At 36.1% G+C, this 16,927-nt stretch overlaps 1 protein-coding gene across 3 annotated transcripts in view; it reads left to right on the top strand.

Moving 5' to 3' along the window:
• Positions 1-14,256, top strand: part of Rc3h2 (ring finger and CCCH-type domains 2) — a 59,518-nt gene extending 45,262 nt beyond the window's left edge. For 2 of the 3 annotated variants that reach the window (XM_057754548.1, XM_057754549.1), the window contains 8 exons: positions 1,318-1,464; positions 1,795-2,008; positions 2,377-2,461; positions 2,922-3,003; positions 3,085-3,219; positions 4,982-5,089; positions 5,189-5,337; positions 6,502-14,256. In XM_057754548.1, the coding sequence (XP_057610531.1) occupies positions 1,318-1,464; positions 1,795-2,008; positions 2,377-2,461; positions 2,922-3,003; positions 3,085-3,219; positions 4,982-5,089; positions 5,189-5,337; positions 6,502-6,697 (1,116 nt within the window). In that variant the 3' untranslated portion in view covers positions 6,698-14,256. The remainder of the gene's footprint in view (positions 1-1,317; positions 1,465-1,794; positions 2,009-2,376; positions 2,462-2,921; positions 3,004-3,084; positions 3,220-4,981; positions 5,090-5,188; positions 5,338-6,501) is intronic. The other variant, XM_057754550.1, reaches the window with a different exon arrangement.
• Positions 14,257-16,927: the final 2,671 nt, after the last annotated feature.

Below are 16,927 nucleotides of genomic sequence, written 5' to 3' on the forward strand. Positions count from 1 at the left end.
GACCCAATTGCCTCTGCCTCCTGAGTGCTGGGATTAAAGGCGTGTGTCAACACTGTCTGGCCCATAGTTTCACTTTTTTATACAATATACTTTAAGAAATAAGTATTTCTTTGTGATTCAGATCAGGTATTGGCAAATAGCATTACTCATGTTTAACTTTTCTGTTCCTCAGTTTCTCGGTCTCTATAATTATTCAAGTAGATTTTAAAGATTTGTTTATTGAGTATGTGTACAATGTTTTGTCTGCATGTAGGCCTGCACGCCAGAAGAGGGCACCAGATCTCATTATAGATGGCTGTGAGCCACCATGTGGTTGCTGGGAATTGAACTCAGGATCTGGAAAAGCAGTCAGTGCTCTTAACCTCTGAGCCATCTCTCCAGCCTCAAGTAGATTTTATGATTGTTAAAACTTCAGTGTCCTGGCAGTAGTGTTAATGTATATTACACTTCCTTTCACATCTGTTCTTTCCCTTTTCTAGCTTCAGAGCTGCCTTTGAATTCCTTTTGTTAGTTAACACTGCATAACTTATGATGTTCCTTTATTTGCTACATGATCTTTTTTCCTCAAGAGAATTATAGACATGGACCGTGATCTGTGTTTATGTTTCCTCCTTTTTTTTTTTAGTGGTTATTATTAATTGATTTTGATATTATTGGTCAGGAGTTTTGTAAGAACACTTAAAGGACTGAAGCAGTAAGCTTTAGTGAGCTTTTAGTAGCTTGTCCTTACTGTAGAACCTGGTACCTTTAGTCTGATTCCTGGGACCCCCATGGTGGAGGGAGAGAACCAACTCCCACAAGTTGTCTTCTGGCTTCTCACACCTCGTGGCACCTACGTACATAAGCACTAAATAAATAATTAATTAAAATGAAATTTGAATGTGTTTTTAAAAATTTTTTTAAAAATCACTTAATAGGACAAATATGAGAGAATGTATAGAATAAATAACTTACAAGACCAAGGAAAAGAAGGTGTGCTATTTCTGTTATATGAATATTATTGATTAGAGCTGATTTATTTATTATTTGTTTGCTTTATTCCTTTTGAGAGAAGGTTCTGTTCCACACAACCAGGCTGATGTGGAACCCAATATAGCTCATGTTCACCTTGAACTCCATGCATTTCTTCCTCAGGTCACCATATTATAGTTATTATGGAAGTGAGGCAGCATGCCCAGCTGTTACATAAGTTCTGGAAAGAGCAGTTATTAACTGTATGATCCTTTAATTGTATAATAGTTATTCAGTATTAATTACAAACTTGTAAAGTTAGGTCTCATACTAATTTGCCTTTTTTCCCCCTTCTTTTTTAATCAGTTCTCTGAGAATGTGAGTGGCACAAAATTTGAGGAAGACCATCTTTCCCATTATTCTCCCTGGTCTTGTGGCACCATAGGCTCTTGTATAAATGCCATTGATTCAGAGCCCAAAGACGTAATTGCTAATTCAAATGCTGTGCTAATGGTATGATTTTGCTTGATGGGTAAAAGGGGGTTTTGGAGGTAGGGAAGATAATGCTAATGTTTCAAGTTTTAAAATGAAGACTTTAGTTTTTTATATTCTGACTGTATAACTTATGTGTAAATAGCAGGATAATATTTTAACAAAACAAATTTCATGGAATGTTTCAATTATTTAACCATAACTTAGTAGTTTAATATGGTTGTTACATACCATTTAGATCCACAGTTAGTATAAATTTGACCAGAAAAACCTAATTATTTGTCTTCTAAGAACATTCTTTATCTTTAGCTACAGTAATGACCTTTGATTGATATTCTTTGATTTGTGCAGGACCTGGACAGTGGGGATGTTAAGAGAAGAGTTCATTTATTTGAAACTCAGAGAAGGACAAAAGAAGAAGACCCAATTATTCCCTTTAGTGATGGACCCATTATCTCAAAATGGGGTGCAATTTCCCGATCCTCCCGAACAGGTTACCATACAACAGATCCCATCCAGGCAACTGCTTCCCAAGGAAGTACTACTAAGCCCATCAGTGTATCAGGTGATCCATTTTAGTAATACCAAAGAATTTATACCATGTACTTTTATTTCTAACCTGTGAGATAGAAAACATTTCATCTAACCATCTAAAACTGAGAATGAAGTGTTTTAAACAAATCCTTTGGCTAGTAGGAGAAAATACACAGCCATTTAGAAAGTATAATTGTACTTACATACTGATTTTTAAAACATTCTTTGTCTTTTTATTTATTTATTTTTGAGACATGGTCTCACTCTGTATCCAAGCTGGCCTCAAACTTGTGGCAGTCTTCCTACCTCAGTCTCCTGAGTGCTGGTATTGCAGATGTGCACCACCTTGTCTGGCTTATTTTCTGCTTTTTAATAATTGTTTCTTTTTGTTTCCTACAGATTATGTCCCTTATGTCAATGCTGTTGATTCAAGGTGGAGTTCATATGGAAATGAGGCCACATCATCAGCACACTATATTGATCGGTAACTTTGCTCTCATTTCCTTACGATGCTTTACTTTCAAACTACATGCATCTTAAAATATAGAAACCAGCTGAGCGATGTCGGCACATGCCTTTAATCCCAGCACTCAGAAGACATAAGCAGATAGATCTCTGTGAGTTTGCAGCCAGCTACAGGTCTACAGAGCGAGTTTCAGAACAGGCAGGACTGTTTCACAGAGAAATCCTGTCTTGAAAAAAAAAATTTACATCCATATGTGTGTGTGTGTGTGTGTGTGTGTGTGTGTGTGTGTGTGTGTATCACTACTAGTTTTCCATGTAATAAGCCACAATAGATACACAGCTATTTGGAATGATGACTAAAACATATTCAGTGTTGATAGTTACAAAGAACATATAGTCATTAATGCTTTAGTTGCTTTATATCTCACTTTTTTTTTTATATCTCACTTTTACTACAATAAACATATTTCTTTTTAAAGGGACAGATTCATTGTTACTGATTTATCTGGTCATAGAAAGCATTCCAGTACTGGAGACCTTTTGAGCATTGAACTTCAGCAGGTAGGCTCTATTTAGCTTTGATTTTTAAAAAGTAAATAATAATTGAAAGCTAAGTTTATGTTTTTCTCTCTCTTCATGGAGGCCAAGAGTAACTCATTACTTCTTCAGAGGGAAGCTAATGCTCTGGCCATGCAACAGAAGTGGAATTCCCTGGATGAAGGCCGACATCTTACTTTAAATCTTCTAAGCAAGGAAATTGAACTGAGAAATGGAGAGGTAAAAAAACTGAATATCTTGGCTTCATATTAATGTATTTGCTTTCTGTAACTGTGTATTGAGATGTTCTTACTATTTTTTAGTGAATTTTTCAAAGGTATGATGGGATTTTTTTTATATTTAGAAATATATTTGGATATGCAAGTACATTTGAAGATGCAGTAACAAATAATTTTAAAAGAGGCCACAGATTTGAAGGAGAGAAGGAAGGCATATATGTGAGGCCTTAGAAGAAAGGGAAGGGAGAAATGTAATTATATTATAATTTCTTTTTTTTTTTTTTTTTTTTTTTTTTTTTTTGGTTTTTCGAGACAGGGTTTCTTTGTGGTTTTGGAGCCTGTCCTGGAACTAGCTCTGTAGACCAGGCTGGTCTCGAACTCACAGAGATCCGCCTGCCTCTGCCTCCCGAGTGCTGGGATTAAAGGCGTGCGCCACCATCGCCCGGCCTATATTATAATTTCAAAATTAAAACAAAACAGAATTATTAATATTTAAGTTTAAAAGGTACTTCAAACTTTAGAAAAGTTTGTGAATCTGTTTTAGAAGCTTCATTCTTCATATTTATCTTAGTAAATAAACTATTGCACTGTAACCCTGTTCTAAATGGACAATTTCAAGAAAGTTCTATTAAACTGAAAAAGCATAAATTTTTAAGATAAACTGAGTGGCCAATTTCTTGAGTATTCATATTTATTAAAGATATGAAGAGACTATAAATTTTCATTTCCACATTTCAAATGCAAAAATAGTATCTTTATAATATCTTTTTTTATAATGTTAGAAATTTTTTTAAGAAGTTATATGAAGACTACAATATTCTATTTTTTAAGGAAATCTGTTATTTCTAGCTTTGGAAAATGCTTTCTAGGGCAACCTCATCTTTTAGTCTTCTCCCTTGTTATTGCAGGGAGCTCTTTTTCTACCTCACTAAAGGTTTGTTGTTCTTTTTTGCTACTTTTTTTTTTAAAGATTTACTTATTTATTTATACAGTATCCTGCCTGTAGGCCAGAAGAGGGCACCAGATCTCATTACAGATGGTTGTGAGCCACTACGTAGTTACTGGGAATTGAACTCAGGACCTCTGGAAGAGCAGTCGGTGCTCTTAACTGCTGAGCCATCTCTCCAGCCCGAAATTTTTTATTTATATGCACATTTTTAAAAAATTTTTATTGCTTTATAAATAATACCATTCAAAATTTCTACTTCTTCCCTTCCTCCTCTCCTCCCATTTCCCTCCCCTTGCCTCCTTAAGAGAGGACAGGGTACCCTGCCCTGTGGAAAGTCTAAGGCCCTCCCCACTCCATCCAGGCCTAGGAAGGTGTGCATTCAAACAGACTAGAATCCCAAAAAGCCAGTACATGCAGTAGAGACAAATTCCAGTGCCATTATCATTGGCTTCTCAGTCAGCCCCCATTGTCAGCCACATTCAGAGGGTCCGGTTTGATCACATACTCGTTCAGTCCCAGTCTAGCTGGCTTTGGTGAGCTCCCATTAGATGGGGCACACTGTCTCAGTGGGTGGATGCACCCCTCGTGGTCCTGACTTCTCCCTCCTTCTCTTCAACTGGACCTTGGGAGCTCAGTCTAGTGCTCCAATGTGGGTCTCTGTCTCTATCTCCAGATGGATTATTCTTTTAAACTTAGAGTAGAAGTAGTAGTTCTCAGACTTCTGATCTTTAGCTAAATCTGAAGGATTCCCATTTTAATTTAAAGGAGGCCTCAGGTTCTGTAGGTATAAAATTATTATTTTTCTTATTTACAGAGTGATTATACAGAAGACACAGTAGATACGAAGCCCGATAGAGATATTGAGTTAGAGCTTTCAGCACTTGATACTGATGAACCTGATGGACAAAGTGAACAAATTGAAGTAAGTCCCACAATTAGATAATTAGATGACTTTGTTCTGTTGTAAATTAAAATGCATAAAATACCGTCATATTGAAAGATTAACTTTTTATTTTCTTAGGAAATCCTGGACATACAACTTGGCATCAGTTCTCAAAATGATCAGTTGCTGAATGGAACAGCAGTGGAAAATGGCCATCCTGGCCAGCAACAGCAGAAGGACCCAGTAAAGCAGAAGAGACAGAGTTTAGGTGAAGACCGTGTAACTCTGTGAGTGTTAGACAGATCCTTCATCAGCAGGGGACATAGGATATAAATATTTAGAGAAGTGGATGTAGTGTTAGATTAATTTTGTCTTTTTACTATTAGGGGGAACCCTTATGTATTAAAGTAATGATTTGGTCAGCTGTATTTTTAGGGAAATTTGTACTTGTAAAGTATTTTATTTTAATAACCCAAAACTTAACTATTTGTTGGGATGAAAGTTCTCTAGTCTCTAGTATACCTCTTCAGTTTGGCCAGACTTGTAATTGGGAAATGAAATCCTAGATTAACACAGCTGTAACTTCAGCACCTGTTAGGCAGAGTCAGGATCAGCTGCTTACATGTTCTTGGCTATCATGGAATCCATAGCAAAACCCTATCTCAGAAACAAACCATAAGGGACTGGAAAAAGGCTCAGCAGTTAGGAGCACTTGCTGCTCTTGCAGAGGCCCCAGGTTTGGTTCCCAGCATTCACATGGTTACTCACAATCATCAGTAATTTTTGTTCCAGCGAATCTTGAGACCTCCAAGGGCAGTGCACACATGTGGTTCACATCCATACACGAAAACAAGCACCTATATGCATAAATCTTTTTAAAAAAAAAATCATAAAAACTAGAGCAAACAAAAAGTGTTAAGTGTTTCTTATCTTAAAAATCATGTTAGGATTTTCTTGACTATTATATTGCCATTTTGTTTAATTACTGTCAAAGATTTGGGCCTGGTCTTAAGCTTCATAATTTATGTCATCTAGTCAGTATTTTAATTTTTATCATAAATTTGGAAAATAGGACCCTTTTAGTGACTTCTTATATTTTAAAAATTACTTTGATTTTTATTTATTAATTTTTGTGTGTCTGGGTATTTTGCCTGCATTTAGTCTGTGCAGCATGTGCCAACCTTGTGCCTGCAGAGGCCAGAGTGGGCATTGTGTCTCCTGGGATTTGAGTTATAGACCTTTGTGAGCTGCCATTTTGGGTGCTAGGAATTGAACCCAGGTTCTCTGGAATAGCAGCTCCAGCCCCCATTCAATACTTTTTTTGATAAAGAAGATAGACTTTTTCTGTGGGCTCTTAGAGTTTGAAATAGCTTTTAGAGAGCATATATGGTAACTCTTAAATATTTGTACTTAAAGTTAATTTGCTTTCACTATCATTTATTTTCTCATAGGGAGGAACAAAAAACAATTCTGCCGGTAACATCTTGCTTTAACCAGCCACTCCCAGTGTCTATTAGCAGTGCAGGCTGCCTCCCCATCACCACATCTGTCAGTGTTGGCAATCTCATCCTGAAAACTCATGTTATGTCTGAAGATAAAAACGACTTTTTAAAACCTATTGCAAATGGGAAGATGGTTAACAGCTGAAAGGAGGCTCATCTTTCAAATTTGTGACCACACCTTGGAAGCATTTACACTAGCTTTTTATATATATATAATATATATATTATATAATGTATATTTTTTTTAAAAAAAAAGAATATTATTGGGGGCATCCATTTCCTGTGGACTCTTTGATACTTCAAGCCCTCTTGCATTAGCATTATGAAAAAAAGAAAATTTACTAGGGTAATGTTCACTTTCCAGAAATTATTGGAATTTGGACATTTAACTTAAGCTTCAAGCAGCTTTTTATGAGTTTGTAGCAATCCGGTGCAGTAACTGAGCCATTTCCTATTTTAAATGGCTTCTACAGTAAATTAACAACTCAGTTATTAAACTAGCAGGATCCTACAATGATACATCTAGTGAAAGTAGAGTTAATTAATTAACTAATTTATTTCTGTTTTATGTTTCACTGAGAGAAATATCCATCTCATTCCAGATGCTTTATTTATCTTTTTTATTGAGCTTTGCATGTATTTTTCTTTTCTTTTTTGTTTTTGAAGAGTGAAGTTAGATGTTCTTACCATAGAGTTTTACAGGGTTATATACTAGCTTTACTGCATTATATGTAGAAGTGTGGTGCAGTGCTTTTATCTGTAGCATTTAATTTTTTTAATTTTCCATTTTTCAAGGATAGTTTCTGCTTTGTTAATATTTATACGAAGGCTACTTGTTGAAGTAATTAACTAAAAATATAACCAAGTGCCTAAGTCTTTCAGCTGATGTACTAGATATTAAATTCTCCTAAGTTATGCAGAATCGTTTTTACAATTTTGATAAATTATGCACTAATGTAATGGCAATTTTTTAAAATGCAGATTTAAGCCTGTACATTATTGAATCTGATGACTTGGCAAAAGAATCAGGTGCTTTCAGCTTTCTTAAGAAAACCCTGTATGTAGCGTTTGCACTGATTAACAAGACGGTATTGCTGGGTCTTTAATTTAAATTAATTTGGGTGTTCATTGCATTGTTTTAGTTACATATTGTTTATTGTTTACTTCATATTGGGTTTAATTTTCATGTTTTCTGACTGTTAGGTTGATCAGACTTTGAACCATGTAGTAGGAGAACATTGGCTAACATTTATCCATACTTAAAAACATGAATAATTTCTGCCCTGCCATAATGTGACTGAAATTTTTAGTTGGCATCTGAAAGTATGCAGTAGGTCTAGCCAGCCGTGTTTCAGATTTGTGAGTGGTATTTTATTGAAGCTTAAATTTCAGTCAACGTTTGAAAACAAAAGCTGGGCATTTCTTCCTGGTGGTAATATTACCTATAGTTTTTTTTTTTCCTCCATTTCTTTAAGATTAGTTTGACTTTTATTGTTTTTTAATTAACTTCTGTGAAGTTGTTTACTCTGAAAATTGTACTGGAATATTTTAAGCCAAGCTGATCTTTCACCAGGTGTACTGTATGTAAGGGCTTCTCCTGCTAGCAAGATGCTTAAACAGGATCATGTTATTGGTCGTCTGAGCTATTTAGTTATTTTACAAAAAAAAAAAAAAAAAAAACCCACAGCATTGTATCAGATAAGATTTTGATAAAAAGTTTTGTGCACATTTCCAGGGGTGGGAGGGTTGACATTTCCCTGAAATTTCTTGATTGGAATGAGTAAATACTGGTGTTTGATAACTGTCTTAATGAACATGCTCATAAGGTGACTGATAAGTTGTAAATAATACCTGAGAAACAAAGGGGTAGTTTTGATATTCTGGTGTCAGTATGGAAGATCTTACACATTTATCTAATACTTACGTGTATGCAGATGTTTGTTTGTAGCATAACAGCACAGTAGCCTTGACTTAATTTCCTTTGGTTAATCCTGTACCTTTTGCCATGGCCAGTGCTCCCCATCCCTACAAAGACATTTTATTTATTTCACTCTATAACCTGAAATGAATAGGAACAAGAGTTTTAAACCATGTTACATTAACTTATTTCTGACATTATGTATTAGCCTAGGATATTACAGGAACTTGATTGTTATATAATTTATATCAGAACCTTTCTATGAATATGAGCTTATTACATTTGAAATGCTTCCAATGCTCTTTTTTTTTCCTTTTGTAATTCCAAAAAGGTTATGTAAACCAGTCTGTCTATTTCATGGATATTTAATAGTGAGATCTTCCATGTTGAAGGTAATGTATTTTTTTTTAAGATTTTAAAATTGCTATTTTGTTACAAAATAGAGACCTATTAACAGTTGAGAGCTCCTTATGTGCCCTCAGGGAAAGAACCCTCTGTGCAACAGAACTACACAAACATCTTCAGTACTTTCTGAGGGTGGTTATATACTACATAAATTGATCTTGTGTAATTATCCTTATCTTTTTAATTTTAAAATTGACATTTGAAGCGTGGTTGTGCTCTGCTGGAGGGGGTTGGGATGCTTAGGTGTTTGCCTACTTGTTCAGTAAATTACATTTGCATCAGTATGTGTTCCTGCCAGCCTATTGGTATGTCTCAAATACTTAGTGTCAAAAATAATACTTGTCTTGCAGTAGATGATCCCAGAAAATAGTAACTCCCTATTCTTAGATTTTTACTCTTTCTCACTAACAACAGAGGAATTGTTTTTGTTTCATTATTCTGTATTGCATCTTTTATGTAGTGACAACCTACTGTCTGTTTTGGTGGGTTAATGTGAAATAAAGCCATTGGATTTCTGCCACTTCAGAAGAAAGGACAGTTAGTCTGACCTTTCTTCAAAATGATACCTAATGATGTCATAAGGAAAATAGTACAAAAAGACCTAAAACATGGCTTATTAAAATTGGGGGCAATCATCACTTTGACCCTTTAATAAGACATTATGATGAACACGTTTGGGATCAGAGATTACAGCTGCAATAGAAGAGAAAATTAGTCATGTTGATATCTAAACTGCATGTGTTGCCTATGGGTATAATCAGGAAAAAGCACTCTGAGGTCTGAAAAGCAGAAAAATGATGTCGGTTTCCTTGTGTTTTGTTTTTCTTACCAGTTTCTAAATCCAGTCAGTGTACCACATTCAGATGCTGTGAATATAGCATCTTTTGTCTTGTGTGGGGTCATTTCATTTTATGAATTCTAAGAGTTCTATGTATATTTCTTCTAGTTGGTACCTAAACAAATCATATTCTCTTTCCTATGCTACCATGACTTATTTTAATGCCGTGCAGTAAACCAGTATATGTGGGGACAGCTGTACATTCAAAAAAAAAAAGGTAGCTCTTTAGGCCTATGGCACTTATTCTCTCCTTTCGTACTTTTTACCCTAGTAAAAGAATTAAATGAAACCTCTCATATAAAAACTAAAAATTCCCTTTTGTATGGATCCTAGTCACTTTGACCCAGATTTCAAGTTGATGCTGAGTTACAAAGCACATCCTGATTTTATATACAGAAGATTACAGAATGCAGTGGTTTGTAGGACTTTTGAAAAATAGGATCATTTAACCATTTGAAAAAAAATTGTTTAAAAGCCACCTACCCGACTTTTGAATTTTAGATGTGATACAATCATACAATCAGTCCATGTTGTCTTTTTAGCTAGAGTTGGACCTTGTAGCAATCGGATTCAGCATATGATTTCAGCTGTGAATCTGAGTATTTCTTCCCTTGTTTCTTTAAATTATTTTCTGAGCAGTCTGTCATCAATATTGGTAATTAATCATTAAAGAGAAAAGTTGCATTACAGCTATGTATTAGTGTCTTAGAACTTTTCTTGTGTTTTAGTGAATCAAGAGTACTGATGGGATCACTTACTGTAACTTCTTCTACAGAAGGGCACCTTCTGCAAGCAGAACACAAATGAACATGCTCAAGGAGTATCCCGTTTTCTAAAGATTAAGTTTGCTAGTAACTCCTTTACATGAGCTGTTTCTTTGTATCCCTTTGCTGGCAAGGGAGTACAAGGAGTCAACCCCAGATCAGAACACCCCACATTTGAGTGGAGACTTATTTTTATTCTAAGGGGAGTTATTCCCCCAAGTATGAAACTGGCAATTATTTTTTTTCCTCTTATATAAAAAATTTAAAAATATCCCCTAAACCAATGGAAAATAGATAACTGGCTGCACTTAGTACTGCCAAAAGCCAAAGTCATTTGCACATATTCCATCAACCTGTCAAGAATTAGGCCTCTCTTTATAACCCACAGCATGAAAGTGCATGCATTCTCTTAGCTGGGCAAACAATTATACTGTAGTTGTGATACAACACATGTGGCTTTTATTTGTACTGCACATACCCACTGTACAGCCACTTGGGAGTATCGTGGTTAGCTTACAACAACTGGCGTCTGCATTTATACTGTTTATTGCATATTCTTTTCCCTGGAAGTGAAAGAGAAATGTTCTTCTTGTTACATTGATTACATTTTATAAATTTGCTTAGCTGGAAAGTTTGGGGAAAGAGGCCTATTTGTCAATTGTACAACCGATTGTGAAGCTTAGTGTGAATATTTTTACGTCTGTATTAGACATTTTCTTTGCAAATCTATTGTTCGATTGAAATGTAAATGAAATTAAAGATGGTGTACACCCATCATGTAAAAAGCAGGCACCATCTCTAAGATGGATTTAATGCTCATTTTTAAGGCATATACTCAGCTTCTATTTAAAACTATAAAATAATTCTGTACAATGAAATATGGGGAATATATATGGGAATAAATTCTATTCCATTTATTTCAATTTGAATTTCCAAATTGTAATGTTTCCCTTTGTGCTATAGGAATAGGATTAAATGGGGGGAAGGCTAGAACTTATAAGGCCTGTATATGGGGGGAGGGCAGAGATGGAACAATGAGGGTTGTGATGATAGTGAATAGCAAAGAGTGAATTCTATGTGTTTTTGCTGTAGCACTGAAGTGAAGAGATATTAGCTTTGGCTGTTCACAAACTAGAGCATCATGATTTTCAGTGTTTGAGAGAAAATTGATGGAAAAAGTTTGCAGTACTTGACATGTATTTGCATGCACAAAATAAAATTATTTGTCCACCTTAAAAGTTGTTTGCTTAGTGTCAATGTTAAGTTTATGGTATGTTTTAGTTGTCCTGATTTTCTTGATAATACCTTTAATAAAGCTGCAAAGACACTCCTTAAGCAGGGACTTAAATGTTCATCTGCTTCATTGGTATATATTGGGAGGTAAATAGACCTAAGGAGATGAAATATTTCTTAATTATGTTTGACATTTCATTCAATATAGAGCACTTTTTAAATGGGTGGTGGTGTAAAATATAATACTGAGTTTACTGTCTGGGAGATAATAGGGCAGATGCATAAATAGGACAAAGTTATTTGTTATGAAAATCATTCTGTAGACTTCAGAAAGTTTTTTTTAAAAATGGCGTGAATCTCAGCACCATTGTCATTGACCTCAGAGTACTTTTATTTATTCACCTCACTTATGTGTAATAAGCCCCTAAGATTATAGGTCAATGAAATGAGCCCTTTCACTAGAAACTTGTAGTGTAGAAATGGTAAAGACCGATTTGAATAACTCAGAAAGCTACCTACTAAGGGGCTAGTTGTAGTTGAATTGAGCAAGAGTGGGTGCTTCTCTGTGAGACCACCTCTAGCTAGACTTTAAATCCTGCATAACATTTGTACCTGTAACAGATTACCTTCATGACCTTTACCTCTATTTTGTATTGTAATCTTGTTTTATATTTGATAGGTTATGTAATTTGCCAAGATCTCATAACCAGAAAGGTAATAGAGTCCGAGTTCGGCCATCTTGCTTTCTCTCAAAAAGGTAACAGTAATGGTTGTTGGATCCATTTCCACCTAAGTGGAAAGTTTAAGAAATGGGATTTAAGTCAGGGGGCAGTGGTGCACACCTTTGATCCCAGCACTTGGGAGGCAGAGGCAAGCAAATCTCCTTGAGTTTGAGGCCAGCCTGGTTTACAAGAGCTAGTTCTAGGAGAGCTAGGACTTTTACACAAGAGAAACCCTGACTTGAAAAATCAGGACAAAAAAAAAAAAAAAAAAAAGGAATGGGATTTAGTAATAATAAAAACAGCCAGTTGTTCTCTGAGTATGTTTCAGAATTGTTACAATGTAGATTATTTTCACCATTTCTAGTCAAGAAAAGAAATAGATTCTTCTGAAAATTTGCCCAAGTTTACATTGCTAGAAAAGGAAGATGGACATTGACTACCTTACTAACAAAATCATAAAAGAATCTTGGAAGTTACATAAGCTGAATGAATGATTTGAGATTTTTAGAAAGGATATTTTGGCAGTGATGTAAAAGATGAAGCTGGAGATAGACTAGCAAAGAGGCTGGGTCGATACTGTAAGTTAAATGTGGACTACATGGCCATGCGGGCATGGAAGAAAAGAGATGAGCTTGAAGATTGAGGTTGGGGAGAACAGCTGACCAGATTTGCTGTGCAAAAAAAGTACATTAGGCATATATACATTATTAGGGAATTGTTTAAAGATAACAAACTCTGTTTTGCTGAAGGAAGACATGACTGTCACATGCAGTCTTGTATAAGCCCCAGAGTGACTTTGGAGTATAGGAAAAAGCAAGAAGAAAAGCCATGAAGTGAACCAGGCAGAGGAATGGAGTTACTACAGGGATAGGGTCTTGTGTAGCCCTCTTGGCCTTGAACTCACAATTCGGAGTGCTAAGGTCACATGTGTTCACACCTACCAAGGAAAGGAGGCATCATGGAAGAAATAAAATTTTAGAGAGATTTATAGTTAATCCCTATTGAAATGACATGTTTAACAGAGTAGTTCAGATGCCCAAGGGATAGCTTCATGACTAGGTCTTTCAGGATTTTCTCAAAACCTAATCTCAATGAGAATCAGATAGAAAGTAACGAAAGGTGCAATTTAAAATAGATATATAAGTCCAAGAGGATGAAGATCAATAGAAGTATTTTTTTAAAAAAAAAAACTATTTTGTAATAGCTATAGATTCATAGGAAGTTACAGAAAGTACGAACATTACCATGTACCCTTCACATAGTTTATCCGATGGTAGTATCTTGTATAGCTAGTATAGTATCAGAACCAGAAAACTGACTTAACAGGCAATCCATACATTATTTACCCCTCCTCAGCTTCGTGTGTATTCATTCACCTGTATATGCCCACCCACAAAGTAAGCCATGTGGATGGTTCTGATGCAATTTTCTCAAGTGTAAGTTTGTGGAAAGGCCATTGCTAAGGTAACAGTCGTTCCCTCTCATTCATTCCTTTTGCCCTTTATATTCACATCATTTTTCTTACCATACTATCTGAACCCTGACAACCATTAATCCGTTCTCCATCTCTGTAATTATGTCATGGTGACAATGTTATATAAATGAAATTATACCATGTGTAACCTTTTGAAATTGGCTTTTTTTTTTTTACTGACTTCAGCACAATTACCTTGAACTTCATTCAGGTTGTTGCATGTATTAATAGATTGTTCCTTTATATTGCGGAGTATTATGCCATGGTACAGATATACCGTGGTTTGTTTAACCATCATCCATTAAAAGGCATTTGAGTTGTTTCAAATTTCTATTACAAATAAAGCTGCTATGAACATTTGTATAAATGCTTTTGTGTGGATACAATTTTTATTTCTGAAAAATTGAGTAAATAAGCTGGTATTTGTCTACCTCTGAAGAGGATGATGAAGTGTCAACTTAGATGAATTCCTTAAAAATTCAGTTTGCCAGGGCTGGTGAGATGGTTCAGTGGTTAAGAGCACTAGCTGCTCTTCCAGAGGACATGGGTTTCCAGCTCCCAGATGACAATTCAGGACTATCTGTAACTCCAGTCCCAGGGGATCTGATGTCTTCTGGGTTCCATGGGCACTACACCCTCATGGCATACAGACATACTTGCAGGCAAAAAAAAAAAAAAAAAAAAAAAAAATCCATAAAATCCATATGCATAAAAATAAAATTTTTAAAAATTGAGCTTGCAAAAATGGATACACGAGTAAATTGTCATTTGCCTGTATTAGTTTTATGTTGTCACATAAATTGCCATCCAAACAGCAGTGTAACACAACAGTACTTACTATCTCAGATTCTGTAGGTCAGGAAGTTGAATGTGGCTTGAATGGGTCCTATGAGTCTCTTTAGAAACTGCAATCCAAAAGTTAGTTGGCATTGCCATCATTTTACTGCTCAGATGTGGAACGATAAGCTTCCAACTTCACCACTATAATGGTTGGCAGGATCTCCTTTATGAACTGTTGGAATGAAAGCCTCAGGCTTTTGCTGGCTGTCCGTTGGAGCCCAGAAGAGCCTCTGTAGGACATCTCACAGTGGGCAATTGGATGAGATTGGCTCATCTAGGCGGCAAGAAAATCCATATAGCAAGCAAGAAAGCTGAAAAGTTAGTTTTAGAACTGTATTTTGGAAGTGGTATCATTATTTTTGTGATATTTTAGTCCTCAAAAGAAAGGCCCTAGATCAAGTCCGCACTTGAGGCAAGGAGAGTCATACAACAGCATGCATCCTATAGATAGGTTTTTTGTTTTGGCAGTAGGATTATGTCCAATCAGGAGACAGAAACCATGTAGTGGTTATATGGGATGTATTTTTTTGAACACTAAACTCTATTTTAAAGAAGTAATTATAAGGGAAAATATGGCACACTGGTTCAGCAAATTGTTCCTAAGGGCAAAGTTGAAAGAGGCCACTCTCAAGGCTGGGCTTCAGACCTCATAGGAGACACTATACTCAGTCTAAATATGGGTAAAATACTGTTGGATTGCTCAGGTTCAAACTAGTTGACTAGCAGAGAATCTTCTCCACAGGTGAAGTATGCAGCTGCAGAGGAAATTGGACGAGGGTTCTCAGTAGGTCTTTGGAAGGTGGAGGGGAGCTTCAAGACACCAGTTTTTGTTATTGAGAGTACCGGAATATTCTTAGTAGATTGAAGTGTCCACAAGGGAGCACATATGGTAGATGCATGAATGGAGGAGTGCTCTACTGGATATCCTTACATTAACATTGCTGGCCTCCATGTGACTGCAGGAAAGCTTCCTGTGCCCTCTACTGAGAAAATCCCTCAATGTCTTTACAGAGCACAGATAAATCTTTGGGGTATTCTGGTTATCGTTAAAGAATCTAGAATAAAGGCAGTAAATTAATCAGCCAAAGAACTTTTTACGAGCTACCTAGTAAGGCTGTATACTTACTAAGGAAATAGAATTCATTACAGAAAACGTGACAAAATTCCAGACTTATTCTTAAAGTCAATTCTAGTAAATACTTAAAATAGCACCAATTTTACAAAAGTTTTTAAGAAAGTGAAAAGGTTAACTTCCAAATAGTTTTATTAAACGAAATGTCTTTGTTAGGGTTTCTATTTATGTGGTGAAACACCACAACTAAAAGCAACAGGGAGGGAAGGGTTCATTTTATCTTAAACTCTAGGGTCATTTCATCACTGAGGGAAGTTAGGGCAGGAACCTAGAAGCAGGAGCTGAAGCAGAAGTCATGGAAGAGTGCTAATAACTGGCTTGCTTTGCCTGAGGACTACCTGCTCAGAGGCACACGACCCAGAATGGGCTCGACTCTTCTATCTACATCAACCTCTAAGAAAATGCTCACACAGGCTTGCTTACATGCCAGTGTCATGGAGTCCTTTTCTAGAATTAATATTATTTCTTCATACATTTGTCTAGGTTTGTGTCAACAAACCAGGGCACCAAAGTAACCTTGACAATAAAACCAGATAATGACATTACCAGAAATTCTTTAGGAACATATATGTAAAAAATTATTAATATATACATAATGATTTTTCTGTGGGAACTCCTTCAGCCAACAGCATTTAAAATACCAGTTGACTTTGGGCATGGTCTCATGTACTATAAATGCAGATGAAAATGTGCACAAGGCCCATTGGCTGCTTTATTTGGTTCCAGTTCCCTGCTCATGCAGAAGACTACTGGTCACCACTTTTTCTGAGTCTTCCCCTAAAAAATAAACCTTTAGTAGATTCCATTCTGGGCCAGTATGGGAATATTTTAGTATAAATTGCAACAGATTGGTGCCCATGTGGCGCCCAGGCCCGTACACATTGTCAGGACCTGCCCAGAAGGTCTGCAGCCTTCTCCCACCCCCACCCATGTGACTTGATCACACCTACTAAGAAGTTTGTTGCTGAAATCCCTCCCCGGCTTCTCTGGTTTCTGCCAGGCCTGCTTTAATCAGGCCTGTCTCTGTCTTGTGGGGCAGAGTCCTCTAG

Source organism: Chionomys nivalis, chromosome 22, assembly GCF_950005125.1.
Source record: "Chionomys nivalis chromosome 22, mChiNiv1.1, whole genome shotgun sequence".
NCBI lineage: Eukaryota > Metazoa > Chordata > Mammalia > Rodentia > Cricetidae > Chionomys > Chionomys nivalis.